Raw genomic sequence first — 23,602 nt, 5'->3', positions numbered from 1 at the left:
AGGAAGCTGATATGCCATAATTGATTTGTTAATAGCTAGTAAAATCTATTACCTTGAACTTATTATTACGTGTGGGGGATTTTTTCACAAAAAAACTCAGAAATTTTTTATATTTTATTCTATTACTTTTATGTTTTTCATGTTATTACTGTTCCATAGGTCTTAAAAGTCAGTCGGAACATGCAGAGCTTCGCCCTGTTACGAGCAGTCTTGTCTCTTCTACCTCTTGCCCACCCAAAGGATCCCCTCTTTGGTACTATTTCAGGACACAATTTTTTTGTCCCTAAAATTGTCCCTAAAATTTGTCCCTTTTAACCCTAAAATTGTATCATAGGCACCTTTGGCTCCAATATACTAATTTTTAGGGAAGAGAGCACTATTTTTTAGGGGAGAGAGCTTTTCCTGAGTTTTTTTTCTGTTTTTGTATTTAATCTGCTGTGCTGAGAACTTGATCGAGGTATAGCCTTCATTGTGATATGGCCGAGCTAGGAAAATCATATTAGTCAGGGGCGGATTTAGGGGGGGCGGACCTTCCTCCTCCCCCTCTTCTCAGGGATTCGACCCCCTGCCGACCCAAAGGGTTCCCCCTTTGTACTATTTTGAAATATCCATTTTTGGTGATGTACCATACAATTTTTCTAAAGGCGCCTTTGGCGCCAATCTATAGTAATTTTGAGGGGAGAGCGCGCGCCAAAAACACGCGATTTCCTGGTCAACATTTTCCAAAAAGAACCTACAAGTCTTTTTTGGCATGCTTTTTCAAAATTTTGCCTGCGGCCAAAATAGGTTCTTTTTGGTGCTTTGGCAGAGCTCGGAAAATCAATTTGGTCGACCTAAAAAAAGATTTTAGGATCGGTTGGCCAAAAATGAGTTTCTTAAAAAGTACCAAAGGGGGGACCCTTTGGGTTGGCAGGGGTCGAATCCCTGAGAAAGTGAAAACGTCCGCCCCCCCCCACCCCGCCTCCCCCCCAAATCCGCCCCTGGTCTCACATAAATATTTTCTCGAAACATTACAAATATTTTTCGACCCTTTCATGAATTGCAAATTTTATATGATTTGTTTTAGATAAAAGCATTTGTTAAGGTGGGCCATTTTTTTCCCAAATAAAAAACTTTTTAAATCAAATTTCTGATCAAAAGTTGGAGTAGAAACAAAGAATTTCTGACCAGAATTACCGATCGGAAGTTAGGAATTTCTTGGACGAACTAAATAATTTTCTAGGTACGGGGGGTCGCATGGCCAAGCCGTCATTCAAGGTCAAAGGTCAGTCACTCTTACCTATGAGCGTGAGAAGGACAGCTACTACAAACTGAGACTCGGCAAATTCTGAAAAATGTATCGCTAATCATAATTAGAATTATTTTTAGAGCTTTCAATTTCACTTTTTTTGAGAACGTTTCCAAATTTTTCATTTGCTGTGAGGTGTTTTCTCCGAGGTAAAATTTATTTACTGAAAGTGAAATACAATTATGGTTTTCTTAGACTATAAAAATATCGAGTAAGAAAACGTAAAACATTCAGATGAAGTCAAAATTTGCAAAAAGTGCAGGAACTTGGGCTCCTGAGAACAAACAATATCCCTCCCATCCACCCCTTCCTTAAAATTGTGTAGCAAACCGCTGAATTCTGATTGGCTGAAAAAGAATGCTTTTAACCAAGTGAACAATCTAAATTAAACCATTTATTTTCCCACTCACTGCAGAATATGAAACAGACGAAGGCGGATGTGATGATGCCTGTGGATAACAGAAGAGACTTGTAGTGCAGTCGATCCACAATCAGACCCAGGCAAATCCCACCTGAAAACCCATCTTTGATTACACTCAATTAATCGCTTATTTCTTCTAGGTTCTTTTTAGTTTTACTGAATTATTTTTTTCATAACTGCCATTAAAATTACATGTCAATCAAATAAAACCTGACAGTATCGCCAAGCAGTAGCGAATTTGGGGGGGGGGGGGGGGGCAGACGCCCTTTTCCCTCAGGGATTCGACCCCCTGCTGACCCAAGGAATTCCCCCTTTGTACTATTTTGAGATATCCATTTTCGGCTGACTGATTTTAAAATTTTTCTAAAGGTGCCTTCGGCGCCAATCTACACTAATTTTTAGGGGGGAGCGCGCGCCGAAAAAACGCGATTTTTTGGTCGAAATTTTCCAAATAGGGCCTAAAAATGCCTTTTTTAAATTTTGCCTGCGGCGCAAAAAATGTGGTCTAATTAAGGTCTTTATAGTGGATTGGGAGAGCTCAGAAGAAAATCAATTTAGTCGACCTAAAAAAAAGGTCGTCAAAATTTTCAAATTTTTTTTTGAAATTCCGCCCCCCCCCCCCTCTCCTCCCTTGAGAAATTCCTAGATCCGCGCCTGTGACCAAGCGCACATTTTCGATCCTATTTTACAAACTACAATTTACAGGATGAAGCATTTTTTATAAATTTTTATACTGTAATTTTTCCAATGGGGAGGGGGAAATAGCCGTAAGTTTGGTTCGCTACCTGCTATGGATCCTAGGTCGAAGAATGCGGCGTATCTGATAGCGATGAGATTGCTGGTGTCATATATCTGTGTGATGTAATATGGCAGCCACAGATTCAAAGAATAGATCACCACCTTCACTGCTGTGTATGCAAGTGTGAACTAAAATAGTCCAAATTCAGAGGATATCTTTGTTGTTGATTTTACATAGCAGTATCATCAAAATTTGAGTTCATCATATTGCAGTTTTTGAAAGATATGTTGCACTCATTTGGTGTCAAAAAAAGTAATTTAGAAAAAAAAGGGTAGGTGACTTTTTTCGAATAAAAAATGGATCATGTACAGCAAGCACTAAGGGACAGGGAAGGATGGTCTTTCGAAACATTATCGCATATTCAGCAACAACTTTCAAGAGGAGATTTTCCCAAAAAATTGTCAAAAAATCTGGAGACCTTCTTAAGATTGACTAAAGTGATTTTGCGAAATCTCGCAAAATACTATGAAGACCCTCATTCAGATTCGGGAGAAAATCTTGGCTCCTCCTCTTCAGAATCCAAAGATTGTTAGTATGATTCAATCTGAGTCTATTATGACTAACCTCTCCCACTCCGGGGAACTCCCAGGCCTCCTTTAGTTTGATTGCTCTCTTCCTCCACGCCTGAGTCTGGATGGCAAACCCAGTCCCACTGTAGATTCCAGAGTGCTCCCCAGAAGCAGCCAGAGACCCTCCACCGGATGGCGAGGAAGCCCCTCCGTTTATGAAGAGCAAGTTGTCCAATAGATTTTCTGGAACGAAATTGCATCACAAAAATTTAAACGGTGCCAGAACACAACAAAAAAGTAACTGATCATCAAACAGTTGACTTCTGCGTCTAATATTCAAATAAGATTTACAAATTTTTGAATCTCTGAAAATTTAGATCCAATTATTTCAAACTGAAATTTGCGATGTAAAATTTGATAGCAGCTTGAGTTATTTAGCCCATTTTTATATGAATTCATTTTGTTGATAAATCTGTTCTTTGTCACGTGTTTATCAATTTTAAAAAATTTAATCGATTCGATTGAATTAGGTGTCCTTATTTAGAAAAATAGTAAGCATTTCTGGTCGCGCCTGTCAATACACAAAGTGGAATTATTGACCCAGGACTTGAATTAATTGTAAGAGGTGTTCTTTTTTCTTCTACCTCTGTCGGGGTCTGCGTGGCTGCTGTGCTGCTCTTCGTTCTCCTCAATGTCCTTCTGATCGAACTCCACCACCGGATCCAGACCTGAACATCACATAAGACAACATGGACAGGTCTCATTAAGCAACTAAAGTTCCGATCTCCTGTAGAAATGAGCTGTATCTTTTAGCTCCTAACGTTCTTTTCACTTGGTACGTTTTCCATAATCACCTGTGGTAGTTGTGCTACAGTTCGATGTACGTACGGTACGGACTACGTGGAAGAAATTGTCTGTTCTGCTTGAAGAACAAATCTGCTTACAAGAGTTAATTCATTCACCATGCAAAATTTCAGTTTATTTTGACAATCTTAAGCCAGTTTTTCAAAGAAGAATTGAAAAAAACTAAGAGTTAAAAAAAAACGAGCTTGTTAAAAAAATGGGACACAACAAAGAAAAGAGTTGCACGCTCTGCTCTATCAATTAAACATTTAATTTTCCCCGTCCATACCCAGTTGTTCCGGAGTCTGGGTGAGCCCGGAGATGACCCAGATGAGGGCAGTGGCGAGGATGAAGTTGTTCACTGTGAAGCAGTAGCTGTAGCCATACTGCAGAGACCACAGACACTGCAACAAACTATTTGTCCATTAACAATCAAAGATAAAAAAAAAAGTTCGAAGATCAACTTTAAGTGCATAGAATTTAGTAATTAACTCAGTCCAACGTTTTTGGATCTAAAGATATGGTTAAGCAAATCCTACGAAATAGAAAATGCTTGACCAAAAACTACTTTTGGTCATGGCTAAAATGAGATACATGAACGAAGAGTTTTCTAAAACAAACGAGAGAATTCTTTAACTATTCCCCCACAAATAGGTATCTAGTAACAATTTGCCACACTTATATAAAACTAATGCAACGGTTACGCGCATAGGGAATCGTCCCCCTAAACAGCAAATAGAGATCTACTTACCAAACTCCTCCCCCCCCCCCCCCCCCCTATCGTACCTGCTAAAAAGATATTCCACCCCGCTAATAAAGATTTAAGATGTACCACTGGTAACTATTGTATCTAACTAAGGTTAAAAGAGAATAAAAGTATTGGTTGAATTGAAACTGACTGTAGTCTAAAAAGAGCAACTAGTGAACCGAAGTCCACTGGACTTCGTAGAGTTAACATTGACTGGTACGTAATTAGATAATAGAGGTCAAGCTTATAACATACTAAAAATACTGAATCACAACATTCCCCACTGCACAAAAATTAATATCTGCCCGCTCATCGATGTAGCCAATATCACACATATACTCCATCTCCCCTCGCTCCACTAGGGCCAAAGAAGAAAAAAAACGTAGCCACTTTTAGCACCAATGGATTTTTACAGAGAGTACAAATTACAATGGAGGTGATTATATGGTAATATATACAGGCTACTTACAGGTTTACACAGATATCAACACTGAATGTACAAAATGATATGTACAATTGGGGTAATGTAGCATTTGTACAGTTAAAACAAACTAACTAACTCACTAACTAGGTAATAAAAAAAAGTTTTGGGTTGTCCAATGGATAAAAGCTAAAGCAAATACGTAACATATCATGTTACCATAGTTTAAAAGTTTTCAGAGTTCATGACCGTAGTGTTGTATCTAGCATGGAAGTTATCTGACTCTCTTCTTACATCGGTATCGATACCCGAGGATATATCACTGCCGTCGTCATCCTGGGTATTACTGGTAACTTCTACTAATGGTGGCGATACCCATGCGGTCTTTGTCGCCTGAGAGGAGGGTGTTGAGAGTTGGTCTTGTGTGGTTTCAGCAACCAAGATCGTATGACGTGGGATCTCATCAATGGGTGTGAGATAATCTGAGGGGGACGTCGTACAGTATGATAAATTTTGTTTTGGACTCTTTGCGCCGGAAAACGTAATTAGCGGTTCGTCATCGGAGTCTACTGCACTAATGGTCTCCGTTCCGAGCGTCACTTGGTCGATAAACCGCCTATCACCGTAGAATTTCGGGGGCCCGGGTTTCTTCTTGCACGAAGTTTTGAGGGTATCGGGGTCTTTGGTGTCTCCACTGTCTTCTCCGGAGAGCTATCCACTCGAATTGGGTCGTCACTTGTGCCCGTTGGTAGAGTGACCGTTGTCTGAGTATTTGTCTGGCTTTTTACGGTACTCCTTGGCTGATCTAAATCTAGGTTATTTAAGTCGAATTTTGAACCTTTCGAGCTCGTGATGAATGTTCTCCTCTTTTTGCAAGTATTTCCACCCGTTGGTGTGTAACTCGTCGAAGGGCCTCCTATATTTGAGACTCGTCTCTTGGAAGGGGAGTTTCTTTTTCGCTTGCCTGCTAAATCATTACGATTAATTAGCGAATTCGGTCTTGCCGAGAATGTCCTAGGAGCTGCCGGTTGGGTTTTGTTAAAAGCTAAGTCAGATTTTCGTATCACATGTCCGTTGTCTAATGTGACCGTATGTTTCGTGTCTGACAAAGGTTTACTCCCCAGTGGCTTAAAATACGGTTCGCCTTCCCTCCTGTTAACTGTTTTCCTAAACCAGTTACCTCTTTGGCTGAAAGGATTTGACAGTGGGGCTCGCTGGAGATTTCTATCTACTTTGTCCGCAGGGTCGCTCTCGTACCCTCTTTCATCTATTGCTCTGTCTTCCAGATATCCATCTTCGAACGCGCCGTCAGCCCCCCAGTCTTGTGCTCTGTCCTTCGTTAAGATTGATTTCCCCTTATCTAAACTAATTGCGTGAGAGACCAAAGATTTCCAGAACGTATTGGGAGATCTATTAAAATATTTTGAGAAAGGAGAGCATCCAATGGATGATTGTTTCGTCGAGCGTATGTTCCAAATAATCTTATCAATAGCCGTATTAAAAGATGGTTTTGGATCGTTGAACGACATTGCCAGAAGCTTAGCTTTGACAGTGTAAATGAGTCTTTCTACTACTCCATTGGATCTATGATCACCAACCGTACATAGGATTAAATTAATGTTGTTCTTCTCACAGAAGTTTCTAAAATCAAACGAAGTAAAACATGACCCATGCTCAGCTCTAATGGAGTTTGGAAATCCGTGAAGATGGCAGTAATCTGCCATGAAGGTTAAAGTTGAAGAAGTCGAGGTGTTGTTTACTACCTTTGCAGTCGGAAACTTTGAAAAGCGATCAATGCATAACAAAAGGTATTTTGCGTTACCCCAACTCTTGTCCAATGGGCCAGCAAAGTCTAAATCTACTTCTTCATTTGGTTCGGTCAGAATTGGTAATTTCTCAGTCTTGTTCGTCCCTAGTAACACTTTTAGTTTCTTACCGGCCATTATACACTGAGTGCAATTCTTTCCATGATGGTATATCTCTCTGTATAGGTGTGGCCACCAGATGTTTTCTGCCAGGGTTTTCATCCCGAACTGCCCTGGATGAGTCTCGTGAAGGAGTGACAGGAATGGTGATCGTAATGCAGCCGGCACTATCAGTTTGTTATCGTTGAATAACAGTCCTTCTTTCACGTGAATGTCCCTCTGGAAGTTTTTTAAGTAGGCTCCGAATTTGTCCAATGGTTTGCCTTCCTGTACCGCCTTTTTTACCTCCTTGAGGATTTTATCTTCGTCCGTCATGAGTTTAACCAGCTAATTTGAGCAATGATCTGAGAGTGATAACGGGTTGTCAGGCAATCTGAGATCTCCCTTGTACTTGGCCAATAATTTCTTGTGTAGGTCTGACATTATATCGTTATTAAAATTCAAAAAGATTCCTTTCTTTTCTGCCCTGGGGGAAATTTTTAACAAGTTGACCGATGTAATAAATTCTTGTAACTGTTTTTTTTTATCTGAATTTAATGAATGATTGATTAATAATACTGATTGGGCAAGAAAGAATAAAAAAGTTTTGTCTGAAAAGTGAAAGTAATTGAAATCAAATTTTGATAAATTTAATGGAACACAACCGCTTGTGCAAGACTCTGAACGCGAGTGACTGGAATTACAAATTCTGATAGTGTCGTTTACGTAGTTCAGAATATTCGAGAAGAACGACCGTTGGATGCTTTGCGATAAATCTTTCTTTCCGCCCATTGGATTATTACAATCCAAGTTACTGATCGTATTTACATCCAATGGATTATACACTTCGTTCTTTTTACAATTATTCTTTTTACAATCGTTATTTACAGAGAGGTTTTCTTCAATCTTTTGTACTGTAGCCACTACAAATTCGCTATCATAGTGTGGTGTAGGGAGTGCTTTTCCTGAAGGTAGTCTCGATAATAAATCTGTAATTCCCATTTCTTTTCCCGGAATGTGCTTGATCTTGAAATTAAATGGTAACAGTCGATTTACCCAACGGCTTAAGCTGCTATGCATAATTTTGTTGCTCTGATTTGCATTTAATGCTGATAAGAATGCCTTATGGTCCGTCACAATTTCAAATTCAGCACCATACAAGTAATTTTTGAAGTGTTCTGTAGCCCTGACTACTCCCAAAATTTCAAGTTCGTTTGTCGAATATTTACTTTCGTGGTTGTTTAAAAATTGAGAAGCGAATGCTATTGTCATCCAATTTTCTCCATCCCATTGTTCTAAGGTAGCTCCTAAGCCGTTATGAGAAGCGTCTGTCTTCAGTCTTGACATCCTTTTTATGTCGAAATGATTATTCTCTGTTATGTTCACTATCTGTTGTTTTAATTCTTCAAATGCTTTAGTATGTTCGTCATTCCATTGGTAGACTGATTTCTTCACGAGAAGTGGTCGTAGGGGAGAACTTAGAGCAGACAAATTCGGGACGAATTTCATTTACTGATTGATCGACCCAAAGAAAGACCTAAGTTCAGATATATTTTTGGGTTTGGTAGGTTTTTGATCGAATCTGACTTTCCCACCAATAGTTTTACGCCCGAGTTTGATATCTTGAAACCTAGCCACTCTATTTTTTTATGGAAGAAAGCACATTTCTCCCATTTTACCGCCATATTCTTGTTGTCCAAAATGTTTAAAATGTTTGTTAGTATCGCTTTGTGTTCATTTAGTGAACCTTTCGAAGCTATTAAAATGTCGTCAATATAACAATTAGTAAAAGGAATGTCTTTCAATAAGGAATCCAACACCTTCTGGAATTCGTTTGGCATATCGCCCAATCCGTAAAATCCAGTTAAAAACCTATAGGTTCCAGTGGTTTCGCCCCCCACGATACTAAAATTACACTGTTTGCTAGTGTCTGTGCATAATTGTAGTTGGCTGTACGCGTTCATTAGATCTAGACTACTAAACCAAACTTCCCCTGACTCTTTGCTTGACAGTTGGAGTGCAATATTATCGATCACTTCATGTATGTTTGGCATCTGGTTCTTGTTCTTGAATATCTGATTATTTAATAGTTTCGAATCTAATGCCAACTTGATGCTACCGTCTTTTTTTCTTGTAATCACTATTGGACTTATAAAACAATCTTCATCGCATTTGTTTAATTTTATGAAATGCCCCTCTTGTTCCATTCTATTTAGTTCCGTTTTTACGTTATTGAGTAGATGTAGGGGAACTCTTCTACCTTTGGTTTGGATAGGTTTGACTGGGGAGTGAAAATGAGTATTTTTTCTGTCCAATGGTATTTTTCCCAATCTGTTAAATAACCCTTTGTACTTATGATACAGATTAAGGGTCGTGTCTGAATAGTTATATAACTTACACAACTCTGGGCGTGATATGTTGTCGACGGGTAGTAGAGGCTGTCGTTGGGCTATCTCTAATCCAATTCTCGGGAGATTGTCGTTTCCCAGGATGTTCCTCTCATGTCCAGAAGTGATAAAAAATGGGGTTTCGTCCGCGATCCATCGATTGGATTGTAATCTCACTACCACTTTCCCGATGGTGTTGATTGTGTCGTTGGTGAATCCGCAATATAGTTCCCTCGTTTTCTTCTCAACTGGCTGTATCTTCAACTGTGGGTTTCTCAACTTCAATTCGTGAAATACATTTTGTTTCAGGAAGCTCACTGGGCTTGCCGAATCCACTGGAATGTTCAAGTTGACTATTGCATCGTCTCCCAAACCGATGTTGACGAGTTTCTTGGTTTCCAAACCATTGGTATCGTAGATTGGTCTAATGTTGAGAACGGAATAGTCATCGTTATCACTTATCCCCTCTTCGGTCCAAGCGTTAATAACTCCGCAAAAATTTTCTTCGCTTCTCACCTGAAGGTCTTCTGGGGAATATGAACAATTCTGACTATTTACAGCTTCATCTACAATATTTACAGCGGGTTTTCTTCCTTTCGATTTACAAAGTCTTCCGAAATGTCCTTTATATTTACAAATATTACACACAATTTCTTTCGCCGGACACACACTCAGATGACCCTTGGTAAACGCATTCCCGCATTTCATACAAGTATTTGATCTTTCTATGTTCAAGCTTGGTTCCTTTTTTACGTTGTTGAAGTTTTTATACCCTCTCCCACTATTTCCTGTCGTGTTGAAAGATCTAGTCATATTGGTTAATTTGAGGTGGTTATAGTAGCCTTTTTCGTCAATTATTGCTTGGCTTAGTGCATCCAATGGATTGAGAGTTTCCGAAAGTAGTCTACGTTGTAAGTCGCAGTTTTTCATTGTAAAAATAAATACGTCTCTGATCCACTCCTGTTCTGCATTAATTCCAATTTCACATGATCTTGCTAAATCTGATAACGCGCCCCAAAATTGTTCATAGGATTCTCTATCCTTTTGTTTCCTGCTCAATAATTTATATCGTTCAAATGTTATGTTGGTTGGTTTGATAAAAGCCAATTCTAGCATTTCATAAAATTCCTTGAATGAGGTTCCTAGGACTTTTACCCTTGGATGTTTCTGGGCGAAAAGTCTTTTGCCTTCGGCTCCTAAGGCCAAGTATAGGATTGACCTTACTTTTTTATCGGCCTCATATCTTCTCATTCCTCCGAATTTCCGTTTTTCTTCTGCTAGTCTTTTCTCTTCAGCGTGTTCGTAGACTCGCATTGTTTCTTTGTTCCTGGCCTCCCTGGCTTTCCTCTGTTGGTCAGTTTCTGACTCCTGGGCGCCTTCTAGGATCGGTAACGTCGTCTCCCCTTCCATTGGTTCTTTGAGGTTATCTATGTCTAAATTTTCCTTCGCGATAATAGCCAAATGGAATTGGTCTATCCAATTGTTCCATTGGGTGGGAGGTTCTACCGTGTGGTTCGGCCAAAAGGCGGGTATTCCCCTCAGGTTCGAATCAGTTGTTGACTGCGCCATGATAAAGATTTAAGATGTACCACTGGTAACTATTGTATCTAACTAAGGTTAAAAGAGAATAAAAGTATTGGTTGAATTAAAACTGACTGTAGTCTAAAAAGAGCAACTAGTGAACCGAAGTCCACTGGACTTCGTAGAGTTAACATTGACTGGTACGTAATTAGATAATAGAGGTCAAGGTTATAACATACTAAAAATACTGAATCACAACACCCGCGAGGTAAAAACAGTGAATGAGCACAAGAGCTGTCTATTGAGCATTTAACTTTGCTGCATTCTGATTGCATCTAATAAATCTACTTTAAAGTCTCCCTTTTTTTTATAAAAAAAGGGACTTGTTAAATAGGTCCAAAAATAGTTAAAGAAGACAAAAGAGTCCATATTTTGATAAAATATTTTTGTTTGCCGTTTCATTAAATTCTTACCATTAAGTTGCTCATAATGTTTCCCACTGACAGATTAGTACTCCAGATACCAAACACCATTCCCCTCCTGAAACTCAGTTGTAAATTAGTAGATAGGTTATAAAAATAATATAAATTATACTTGAGACGCAGCTTTTTAAGAAGCTATTTTTGTATATTCCTCCTATCATATATTCTTAACCCGGAAGACGGAAAAAGTTCTAATCCCTACCCCCCCCCCACTCTAACTTCGTACGACCGTTTTTAAGGTAGTCAAAGTCGACCAACAAAAACAAGATCTGACTTCCTAAATCATTTTCATCCCTAGGGTGGTAGTCGGAACTATAAATTTGCTTCATAAATCTAAATTTAAAAAAAATGCGCAAAGAGTAAACATAAACAGCAAATTAGTGTTGCGAGCTTTCCATCACAGAGCAGGACTAGATTCCAAAATTAGAGCCGGTTCTCAATGCAAAACGGCGACTCGCGCGAACACCACCTCTGGGATTTAAAGCTATCAACCGTGACTCATAACCTGGGAACGAATCGGGACAAACTCACCTGTGTTTTCCGAACCAGTTAGCCTGCATGGCCATAGTGAGGGGGATGACAGGGGACTGTGCTAGTCCATTAATGGCCCACAGACACACCATGTACACTGGGTTGAAGAAGGAGAGCTGGTCCGGCAGTGTTCCAAACAGACACGTCTGAAGAGAAAGCAGGTAAAATTGCATTAAAATAAGGTATCAAAGAACTTTCATTTTAAAAAAATTTACAAGATTTTTGAATAATAATCACAAATTCTTAACGCATTTTGTGAGAATTAGACAAAACTAGACGAAGTCTTAAGAAGTTTGTGAGAGTTTGATCGATTAACCGCAACTTTTTGAGAGAGTTTTTGGCATCTGAGGCAGTGAAAAAAAATTGCATCAAAATATATGCTCTGTAATAACATTTTAAAAAAAATATTTTTAAAAGTAATTCAAATTGAATGCTTAAAAATTTGAAACTTCTCATAAATCACCCAGATTGCATCACTAGTGGTTATCTATGAAAAAAAACTGATAAAATAACCCCTCCCCATCCCCCTCTTCTTGAAGAAATTGTCCCTGGTTTGGACTTTGACTTACGAAAACTACTGATGAAGCCATAGCTGCGACCAGCATCCACTTTCGATACGACTTCAGCCTGAAATACCAAATTACAAAAACTATAAGTCAACATATCGAAATTCAAAAAAAATGTTAGCAATTTGATATTAATTCCGATGTAAAGTTTCAATTCCCATAAAACACTTTTTAAATACATTCCTTCTTTTTAAATACACCCCTAATCAACCATTGAATATTGCCCTAATACTTGATGGCATAGCGTATACGGTAGTCTTCAATCATCATAACAAGAAATAGTGCACACATGAAGAAAGTAAGTAAATGTCGTTAAGAGCGCATCAAATTTACCTAAATAGATAGATACGTGATCATATCTGAACTCGTTATCTGGGATCATATCGAAGGGGTATGGGCATGATGGGATTTTCAAAAATTTTTGGGCGACCAAATTGATCTTCCGAGCTCTCTCCTCAAATGACTATACAGACCCGTTTTTAACAAAGTTTTCTGCACCTCAGGCAAATTTTTGAGAAAAAAAAACTCCAAATTGTACCTTTTCAGGCCTTTTTTGGAAGCTTTGACCAGAAGCACTCCCCCTTATAAAAAGTTTGTTTTAGCGCCTTTAGCTGGTCAGGGGGTTGAACACGAAAAGAGTCAACTCCCAAACAACTGCAAACCAAACCCCCCCCCCCCCCCGCCTCCATCCTAATTCCGCTACTAGGGGAGAACGAAACTCATGATCAGTCGCGAATCTGTGCAAACTTGATGCTCTTTACTTCCAACAAGGCACTCTTGACAGTAACAAACTACAAGAAGTCACTTTTTAATATTACCCATTCAGTTATAATAACCCTTTTTTAATATAACCGTAATTTGTTATCTTAGTAACCCACTTGTCTCCCAGTGGTCCAATCAGGAACAGTCCTAGGGTGTTGAGAAAGAGGAAGGACGAGTCGAGTCCTCCGAGGAACAGGTTGGCACTGTCAGACCCATAGAAGTAGCCGTAAGAGTACCAAGTCTAAATATTAATCACTGATTATAAAATATAAAATATTGGTTATAAAACAAAAATATTTAAAAAAAAGTCCGAAAAAAAAATTTCGTCCTTCATTTGAAAAAGTTTACCTAAACGGATTCTGTTCTTTGCCGTGATATACCAGTTACAGGATGTCTCAGAAAATTTACTCAGATGAAGCTCAAAATTTGGCTGAAAACTTAAAAATAAAAGGTGTAGAAAAAGTTTGCTCCATAAACACCATGGTATTGTTAAAGTCAGATGTTTGTAGTATGAAAAGATAATAAATAAGTTGTATTATTTTAGTCCAACTGTAAAGCATTAAATCGAAATCTTACTGCACTGTTGTATTTCAGATCGGAACAGACGTTAGAAATCACAAGGTCAAAGGAGCAGGTCTCTAGACAGAAAGAAAACAATTGATGGCATTTACATAAACTTAAAACTGGTCCCTATCTCATTCGGGCAACCACAAATAAATTTTAACTTGTATAAAATTTATCAACTTGTAATGTTATCCTTGCCAATTCATGTTACAGATCAATGTCAGTTTTCTTTGAGTTTTTCGGCAAACAGTTTAACTAGAGTTTTTAGGCCCACCTGCCAAACCTCTCGTTTAGGTTTTCTTTTCTTTTCGGTCTGCGTTATGTTACTTGTTTTGGATACGATGAATCATAACACCCCCCATCTTATCAACACCACGTCGCTGTCGCGTTGATTTTCTTGTCCCCTCTGCGTTTTTCTTCCGACTTCCTTCGACGGTCTTTGGCGTTCGCGTAGCCACTGTATCCGACGGTTCAACTGTATCCGACGGTTCGATTACGTTTTTACTCGCCGCCGTTTTGTCCGCATCGTCCTCCTCGACTGTCCAATCGCTCATGTCATTCTCTTCACTCTCGTCCTCGCTATATTCTACAATCCTCGGGTTTGCCGCCTTTTTCGCCTGTCCCATTGCAAGTTGATCCTTTTCCGCTTTCCGTTTGAGTTTCGTCGGTACACTTGGACCCGGGATGCTTCCAGCGGATTCACTTGGACCCGGGGTGCTCTTTTCGATATCACGTAAACTCGGGGTGTATTTCCGGTACTTGCTCGGACCCGGGGTGCACGCTTCGTAGAACTCCTTGATTTGGCTTTCCTCAGCCGCTGTTCTAAAAGAAACACCACTTCGTCTTAATAACGCCCCTTTTTCCATTTTCACCGTATGGTCAGTTAACTTATCGATTTTCAATGGTAAACGTTTATACCTTCTTGGATCCTTGGGGTCTGTTTTCCCCGTTTTCTGGTAGACTGTTGTTGAGCTAGCCTTGGGCCGTTTTTTCCCTCCTGAATGTTTTGAAACTTTATCAGCCATCTCAGTGGCCTTGGGATCCCTGTCAGTTATCTCATTATCATCCAAAATCCTTGGGGTTTTTCTTTGCTCAGGTGCATATACTAGGTCGCTTCTCTTTTCCCAATCCAGGGTCAGCTCCACCTCAGGGAGATTGTTTGCCTTGTCTAAACAAGATAGCTTCTGATTAACAACCTTATTCCAATTTAGATTTTTCAAAGATGGTGTCTTTGTTAAGTTTCGAAACGCCGTATTTGCTTCTCTTCCATGATATGCTTCAAAGGGTGTTAATTTAGTCTTAGAATGTGGCACAAAACGTAAAGCGCTGAGCGCTCGAGATATCATTTCCCCAAATTTGTAACTTTTATTTTCCTGAAGATAAGTGAGCACGTAATTTTTTATCGACCCAATTGTTCTTTCGACCATTCCCGTTGCGCGATGGTCCTTAACCGGAGATTTTATTAGTTCAATGCCTTCATAGTTACAGAAACTTTGAATTTCATTCGAGAAAAACCCCGTTGCCTGATCCATATGCAACTTCCTTGGGTGTCCGTGAGTGTTGATGTACTTCCTTAGGAACTTTAGGACATTTTTAGATTTATTACTTGAGCATATATATGCTGACGGCCAGTGCGAAAAAGTATCTACTGCTACGAGTACATATTTCTTTCTACCCTTTACATAATTGACTGGGCCCCAGAAATCTAATTGAACCAAGTCGTTAGGTTCTTTAGGTACATAAGTTACCCCAATATCACTTTTTGGGATGTCTGGTTTTAGATTTTTACCTGCTTCTACGCAGCATTTGCAGTACTTTGCCGTTGCGGCAATATTTCGATGCATCAAAGGGATCCACACATCCTTTGCGGCCGCGAACATTTTATCCCGACCATGGTGTTGAAAGTGTAGTCTGTTGAGAACTGCGGAAGACATGTCCTTGGGTATAGCTAATCGGCCGTCCATCCACAAACAGTTGTCCCGTACCGCGAAGTCATTGTAGTGTTGAGCGTAATATGGTCCAAGTTTAGTGATGATTTCTCGGGCTCCTGGGTTTCTGTCTTTGATTGCGTCACGTATGGTCTTCATGATGGGGTCCTTCTCCAGATTAGCCTCGACTAACTTTAGACTCAAGATTTCCGGGTGTTCCAATTTTCGGACAACTTTACTGTCCGACGGTATTATGGAGTACACCCATTTGTCGTTCTGGACTACTGGGTAGGATAACCCTGGGAATTGATGAGGGAATGAGATAATTGTGTTGGTTTTCTTCGAATTAACTTGTTTTCTATCGATAATTTCGGGCGGTATTATCTCAATATCCGAGTCCGAACTGACAGAACTGAGACTGGGGGGCTGATTTAAACGATTAAGTACAAGGTTAAGATTAACGTCTCCAGAGTTTGTCGAGGTATTTACAATAGCAGAAGTAATTTGATCTTGTTTGTCAGGTGAATTTACTGAGTTTTTACTATTCATGTTATTCATATCTTGTAATTTGCGACTTGAAATTGCGTAGCGAGAACGATGTCTGAATTTTCTTCTTTGATATTTGCATATTTCCGCCGGTATGCAAATCTCTTCAATCTGATTGGTCAACCGTCGGTTGCATGAAAACACGCCCTCTAGTGAGCGTGTACTCTCACTGTGAGTATTAGCATAATCACTTGTTCTTGAATTCTCATTGGATGCTACAAATGTCGTTATGTCAAGGCATGACTGATCGCCCTCTACCGCCGGTATTGGCTTTAGATATTTCACGTTTTGACCCCTAGGCTTCATTTGAGCCTTAGGATTTAGTGCTTCATTTATCATTTTTATTTTCGCTACTACAAAGCTTTCATCGTAACGACTGGTCTCGGGTGCCGCTGCAGATGGAAATCGGGACAAGTAATCTGCCATTCCCATTTTTGACCCCTGTCTGTGTTCAACTTTAAAATCGTACGGCACTAAACGATCGTACCACCGCGTTAGTCGGCTGAAAAACGTTTTATTTCCTTTCGGAGATGAATTCAATAACGTTAGCAGAGCCTTATGGTCCGAAATAACTGTGAAATAACGGCCATATATGTAATTTCGAAAATGCTCCGTAGCCCACACTACCGCAAGTAATTCTAATTCGTTCGTGGAGTATTTTTTCTCCGCAGGGTTTAGGTAACGCGATGCAAACGAAATGGGATGCCACCCTGAGGCCCCATACTGTTCTAATACGGCCCCCAAACCATCGTGACTAGCGTCACAAATAATTCTAGTCTCCCGGTGAATGTCGAAATGTCGTAACTCGACGATGTTTTTCACTAGCGATTTTAAATGTTGGAATGCATTTTCGCAAACATTAGTCCAAACAAAATCGTTGTTTTGGCTTAGTAGTGGTCTTAGCGGTGCACTTAATTCTGCGAGTTTGGGTAAAAATTTGTGTAAACTGTGAAGTGAACCCATCAGTGATTTCAACTGCTTTCGTGATTTGGGGGTTTTCAGGTCTTCAATTGCTTGTGTTTTCTTTACTAAGGGTGTAATACCACTTTCCCCAATTCGAAATCCGAGCCACTCGCACTCTGTTTTCGCAAATTCGCATTTCTGCAACTTTAAAGCAACATTAGAAATATCCAGCTTTTTCAATATCTTCTCGACCAATGCGATGTGTTCGATCTTCGTTCCTTTCGAAGAAATTAAAATATCATCGATGAACGCGTTAGCTTGAGGGAACTCTTTAAGCAAATTATCAATTACTTTTTTGGAATTCCGCCGGCATTGATGTCAACCCGTAAAATCCATTTTTAAAACGATAAGTTCCTGTGGATTTCCCCCCAACAAGCGAGAAATTGCATTGTTCGCTCGTTTTTTGTTCTAAAGCGACTTGTCCATACGCATATGTGAAATCCAATGTTGTAAAATATACATTCCCCGCTTTTTTCTCCGCAATTATCTGGCTTACTCCGTCTATTAATTCGTCAATATTTGGCATTTGGTACTTATTTTTATGTACCTGCTTGTTTAACTCTCTTGACTCCAGTGCTATTTTTATACTTCCATCTTTTTTTTACTGTAATTACGATGGGAGAGACGAAATACTTATCTGAGCATTCTTGCAATTTTACGATATGCCCTTCATTTATTAGCCGATGGATTTCTTTATCCACCTTATCTTGCAGACTAATCGGCACCCTGCGTCCTTTTTGCTGTATGGGTCTCAAATTGTCAAAAAATTCGGCTCTTACTTTTGCATTCCGGATTTTCCCTATCCTAGTAAACAAATTTGGGTACAACTTACAGAAGTATGTATGCAATTCGTCATATTTCTCCTCCTCTTGACTGATCCCTTCCCCTGTGATTCCCATCACTTTCTTCCGTTGAACTAACTCGAGACCCAGGGTGCCCATAAGATCCCGCCCCAGGATGGACTGATGGTTCCCGGATATAACCGACACTTGTGCTGGTGCCGCCCAGCCGTTTAATGACATCATCACTGTTATCTTCCCCAGTATGTTTATTCGATTGTTGTTATAATCCAGGAATTCGTCTTGTGACGGTTTTAGTTGGATATTTGCCTTTCCCAACGTTGCTTTTAGGTCGTTAATGCTAAAAATGGTTACTGGGGATCCACTATCGATCCACAACCACATTTTCTTCCCTGCTACTTCAACTTGCACGCGGGCCCCAGGGAGCTTCAGTTCGGATTCATTCCTCTTCCTGTGTATTGACATTACCATGTAATCGTCCGATCCCGACGTCATGGATTCGTTTTCCCCGCACCCCTGCTGATTGACCCACGACACTGGATCTTCGTTCAAATCAGTTACGTTTTGTGTACTTTGGTGATGCTCACTCTCCTCCCTAACCAGTCCGACTCGTCCTCGTCCCCTCCAATGGTTAGTACCTCTTCTAACTCCTCGGCATGTTCGTTCAAAGTGACCTAATTTTCGGCATGAATTACATGTTGCTCCTCTTGCAGGACAGCTCGCAATATGCTCCAGGGTAAAATTTGGTGCGTCGCAATTGTAACACCTAAGATTATTTCCGCTTCCGCCACTACTACTCGGTCCTTGGGTGTATCCTCCACGTCCCCCGCGTCCGCGACTTCGAAAAAATCCTTGTCCCCTCCTTATGTTACTCACCGGTTCTTGTTTTATTGTGATAGCCGGAGCTGTTGAAGCTGGTCGTCCCGTATACGATTTGTATGCGCGCTCCCCGCGTTCGTATGACAATGCGATCCTGTAGACTTCTTCAGGTAATTTTGTTGATCGTGATAACTCTCGTTGGCAATCAGACTCCCGCATGTTCATAATGAAAATGTCACGAACATTTTCGGCCGCATTTGCAAAGTCACATCTACCTGCTAGGGCGCTTAGTTCCGCATGGAACTTTTCGAACGTTTCGTTCTCACGCTGTTTCCTTCCGTAGAAAAGACCCCGTTCATGTGTTACATTCCTCTCTCTTTGAAACACGTTTTGCATCTCATCTAGAACCCGTGGGTACCGTGCAGTTTTGATGTTAACCGTCGGTTTCCGAGCTTTGAATATTCTTTGCGCCTCGTCCCCGATACATAGATATAGATTAGACTTTAACTTCTTTTCTGAATCGAGACGGTTTTTCCCATTTACTTCTTCAGGCAACGCACCGACGGCCGCCGCATTTAGAGTGTCCGCAAAATAGAAGTCATCGGGATCAATATCGTACTTTGCGATCATCCCCCAGTGAAACTTGACTATCCACTCTTCCCAATAGACCGGAGGTTCTGGTGTTCGTACTTCCCAAAAGGCTACAATGTTCAATGGATTTTTCCCCCCTCCTTTTTTCTCTGCTGGCTGCGCCATGTTAAAGTCAGATGTTTGTAGTATGAAAAGATAATAAATAAGTTGTATTATTTTAGTCCAACTGTAAAGCATTAAATCGAAATCTTACTGCACTGTTGTATTTCAGATCGGAACAGACGTTAGAAATCACAAGGTCAAAGGAGCAGGTCTCTAGACAGAAAGAAAACAATTGATGGCATTTACATAAACTTAAAACTGGTCCCTATCTCAGTATGATGGTAAGAAATTGAAAATTTGTTGCCAGCAAAATACCGATCGGGAGAGATGCTGATTTGGAACCATATCTGAATATTAGCATTCACCGCCTTGAAAACAAAAAAAAATACAATTTGTTCGTTCCATGATTTATTGTCTATTGAATATATTAACCAACTATATCTAGTTTTTGTACAGTGAGATTTTCATAAAACAGTTTTGTCGGCAATGTGTCAGAACTTACGTAATTCACGATAAACTGTCTCTAAAAATAGGTGAAAAAAAAAAATTCCGGCTTCAAAATAAATAGTAGCATCTTGTCTGTCTCATAACTGTAGCTGTCTAATGTACATGTGCACTAACACTAGAGGGTCTGATGTTGTCCTGGGGCAGTTGGGTCCATTCTTCCACCAGAGAGGGCTTCACATTGGCCAACGTCTTCCACACCGAGGTCACGGCCGCAACACTATTTTAAAAAATGGTCGAGAAAAATAATCCAGAAAAGTTCAGAAAAATGCCAAACTTACAAAACTTTGCTCAGGGAAGATATAGAAACATTAAAGCAAAATAAAATGAAATCGACAAAATTTTCCAAAACTTTTTAAAAACTTTTGGCAGAACTTTTGTTCCCAAAATAGCGCTAAAAATTTTTCGAAAACTAACTTTACTGAATGAAAACTAACTTTTTACAACTTAACTTATGTGTAACTTTTTAAGACCTATTTTATGTCTATTATTTTTGTTTTATTAGCACAAAATTACACAAAACCTCACAAATTTTAACAGTTGTTTTGTCGACACTTGGGAAGTTTTTTGATAATTTTTAATGTCGTTCGAACTACGACTGAAAAAATGCATTATGGTATATTACTTGAGCAATTACGTTGATTATTTGTGGGAACTGATTTTAAGTGGAATTAAAAAAAAAACAAGGATAGCCGGTTGCTCTACAAGTAGCACAGAATGTTGCGGCCAGAATCATAAAAAAGATAATCGTGAACATTGGCAAAAAATGAATTTATAAAAAATGTGCCAGTATTTTTGCACAAAATTTTTTTGTTCCTAAAGAAAACTTTTATAGCCAAGGAAGCGCTAAAAGAAGTTATAATTCAAGATTTCCGCTTCCAAAAAAAACTATTGTTTTGAAACTTAATGTCCAATTTTCATCTAACAAACGTTGCTTGATCGGGTTACTTGCTCGAAATTAGACTAAATCTCAAAAGTTTCAATCCAGTTTTTTTTGACACCTTAAAAAACTTCTCTTCGGCGTTCCAATTCAGATTGAAGAATCCCATGAATAATTGTAGTATCTGATTTTGCATGAACAAAACATAAAAAATTAAAACACACCCAAATACAAAGTTTTTCCACGTTTTTAATGGTCGGGACAATAATTTAACGCAACTGAAGAAGGGCAACTAGAACAATTATTGTGCTTGTTTCAACTTTTACTTTAAAGGAAAGAGACATTATGAGTTAATTATTATAAAATTTTTGAACTCGGTGTTCTCTCCTTTTTTTTAAGTAGAAAAATATGCGTCTTAGAGCTTTTTCAAAGCCCAAAAAAATTAACTCCGAGTAGAAATAGAAAAATAGATACAGAAAGTTGCAAAAAATATAGATAAATAGAATAAAGTAAGAAGATCTGTCAGCCAGTTTGAAGTAATTTTGAAAGCAAATTTGATTTTTCAAGCAACAAATCACTGTTAATGATTTTGAATTTCTTTGTCAATATACCTTCAAATATGTTATAGTCTATCAATGATTATCTGTAAGTGTTAAATGCTTCTCATTTAAATTTTAATTTTTACCAGGGTAAGCGATGATACCATTTATTTATAGTTTTTGCGCAGAAAAAAATTTTTCATATTGATTTCAATTTCAAAATAAAATGGTTGCAAAGAAAAATAAACCAAAATCAAAAAACATAAGAAGTCACAGAATAAAAAGTTTAATGAGCTTACAGCAACCCAGGATTTTTCCAAACAACAAAAAACTTTGAGAATTTTTTAAGGACTGAATAAAAAGTTGTGTCTAGTTAACAACGTTGAAGCTTTCTGGTCACCAAAAAATGATTTCTTTATTTAAATTAAAAAACGCGTATCATGCAAAATGTATAGATAACAAAAGTATAAATAGCATTTTCCATAAAAACTCAAAATTTCAGAAATGTGTTTTGTCGTCAAAATATAAAAAATCTGTAAAAGTATAGTAAAAAAACTTGGTGAAAAACTTGAGAATTTTGAATTTCGTGGTCAATAAACCTCCAAGTTGGCCGAAAGTTATAGGCCTCTTTGTAAAAGTGTAAAATGCTTCTCATTTTTAATTTTATTTTTTACCAGGAAAGCGATGATACCATTTGTTTGTAGTTTTTGCGCAGAAAAAAATTCATATTCTTATCAATTTCAAAACAAAATGGTTTGCAAAAAAAAACCAATATCAAAAAACATAAAACGACACAGAACATAAAGTTTAATGAGTTTACAGTTCCCAAAACTTGAGCAAATTAATTGAGTATAGAAAAAAGTTTTCATGCCACTTTTTTGGAAACGTTTTAAAATTGTATAATAATCAATTTTCCATAGTAAGAAACAGTATGGTAAGTATTTTTGCCAGCCAGAGAACTTTGAGACATCCAAATTGTCTAACAAATTAGTTTTCGTCCGCATAGTTTTTCTAATTAGGTCACCCTGGCCGAGATACGCAATTTATGTAGCGACCGTCGCTATTCAATGAGGGTGATGTCGCGGCTGTCGAAACCGAAAAGATATATGTCGCGAACTTGCACGACTTATATATTTTTTTGAATTTTGTTTGGAAATTATTGCGTTGCGAAACGTAGCGCCTTTCATACGAAACTATGAATCGGTTTTGCGAGATTTATATTGCGGCTCTGTACAAAATTAAGTTCAGCGCGAGCGGAAGCTTTTGGTCGCGAGAGGATCACAGTCATTACAAGTCCCGACATAAGACACGGATCTCTGTCCGAACAATTGCTCGTTTTTTTTTAAGATCAATTAACTTAACTTTAACTTAAAATTTCTTATGATTTAACTTTTTCGTTTTCAACATACCTGAAAAATGTGAGTGAAAAGTTAATCCAATGGTGTGCTGATAATTTAGTTTGCAACTGAGAGTAAATTCGCAATGGAGAGTCTTGCATGGTTGGAAATTGATCACTAGTACAATGTTGTTTGTATCATCATACTGAATTGAGTCATTAAATACACGAATAGACAAAATAACTAACCCAAATATCTCAAAACAAACTAAGACTTATTGTAGTTTCAAATTGGACAAAATTTTTTGATTGTTAGTTTACTTGGAACAATTTACAGGTTGCGTTTTCGAAGCTTATGTTGACGAATCTTCTTCTCGAAGTAAATCCTTCAAAAACTTTCGCACCTAATTTACTCGATTGAACTCTACCCGAAAAGCTCTAAAAATCCGGTATAAGTTGCATTTAAACAATTGAGGTCAAAACCAATGTTATTTTTGATTGAGTGCAAACCCCAATTAACCGGACTCCTTGGTCAACTAATTTATGCAAGCTACTTTTTTCTGACCAAATTTTAATGTTTTCTGATCTAACGGCTTATATCCAATAAATTGTTTAAAAAAGATCTCAGTTCAATACTTCTGACGTATGTTTTATGTCAAATCTTAATTTTTTTCCCATCTGAAATAGATATCGTCAGATCTGAAAAAAAAACACATAAAAACATAATTTCAGATCTGAAATGACCCATTCAGAAAAAATTCCAAAATTAATTTTACATTCCATACTAAATGGGTCTGATATACAGATTCCAAGAAAACATTTGAATTTTCGAAGTAATTGCTTTTTAT

The 23,602-nt window shown here is 38.5% G+C and overlaps 1 protein-coding gene across 1 annotated transcript; it reads right to left on the bottom strand.

The window, feature by feature from the left end:
* Window positions 1-1,265: 1,265 nt before the first annotated feature.
* On the bottom strand, window positions 1,266-22,977 carry LOC134854719 (sugar phosphate exchanger 3-like). The gene is made up of 12 exons (XM_063871075.1): window positions 22,828-22,977; window positions 20,117-20,219; window positions 13,299-13,423; window positions 12,424-12,481; window positions 11,855-12,000; window positions 11,315-11,381; window positions 4,150-4,264; window positions 3,662-3,745; window positions 3,073-3,260; window positions 2,495-2,636; window positions 1,699-1,800; window positions 1,266-1,327 (listed from the first exon to the last, which is right to left on the bottom strand). Exons 1-12 carry the CDS (start codon window positions 22,914-22,916, stop codon window positions 1,266-1,268), a joined length of 1,281 nt encoding a protein of 426 aa, XP_063727145.1. The 5' UTR covers window positions 22,917-22,977.
* Window positions 22,978-23,602: the final 625 nt, after the last annotated feature.

This window comes from Symsagittifera roscoffensis, chromosome 9, assembly GCF_963678635.1.
Source record: "Symsagittifera roscoffensis chromosome 9, txSymRosc1.1, whole genome shotgun sequence".
NCBI lineage: Eukaryota > Metazoa > Xenacoelomorpha > Acoela > Convolutidae > Symsagittifera > Symsagittifera roscoffensis.
This window is presented reverse-complemented; position numbering and strand designations above follow the sequence as displayed.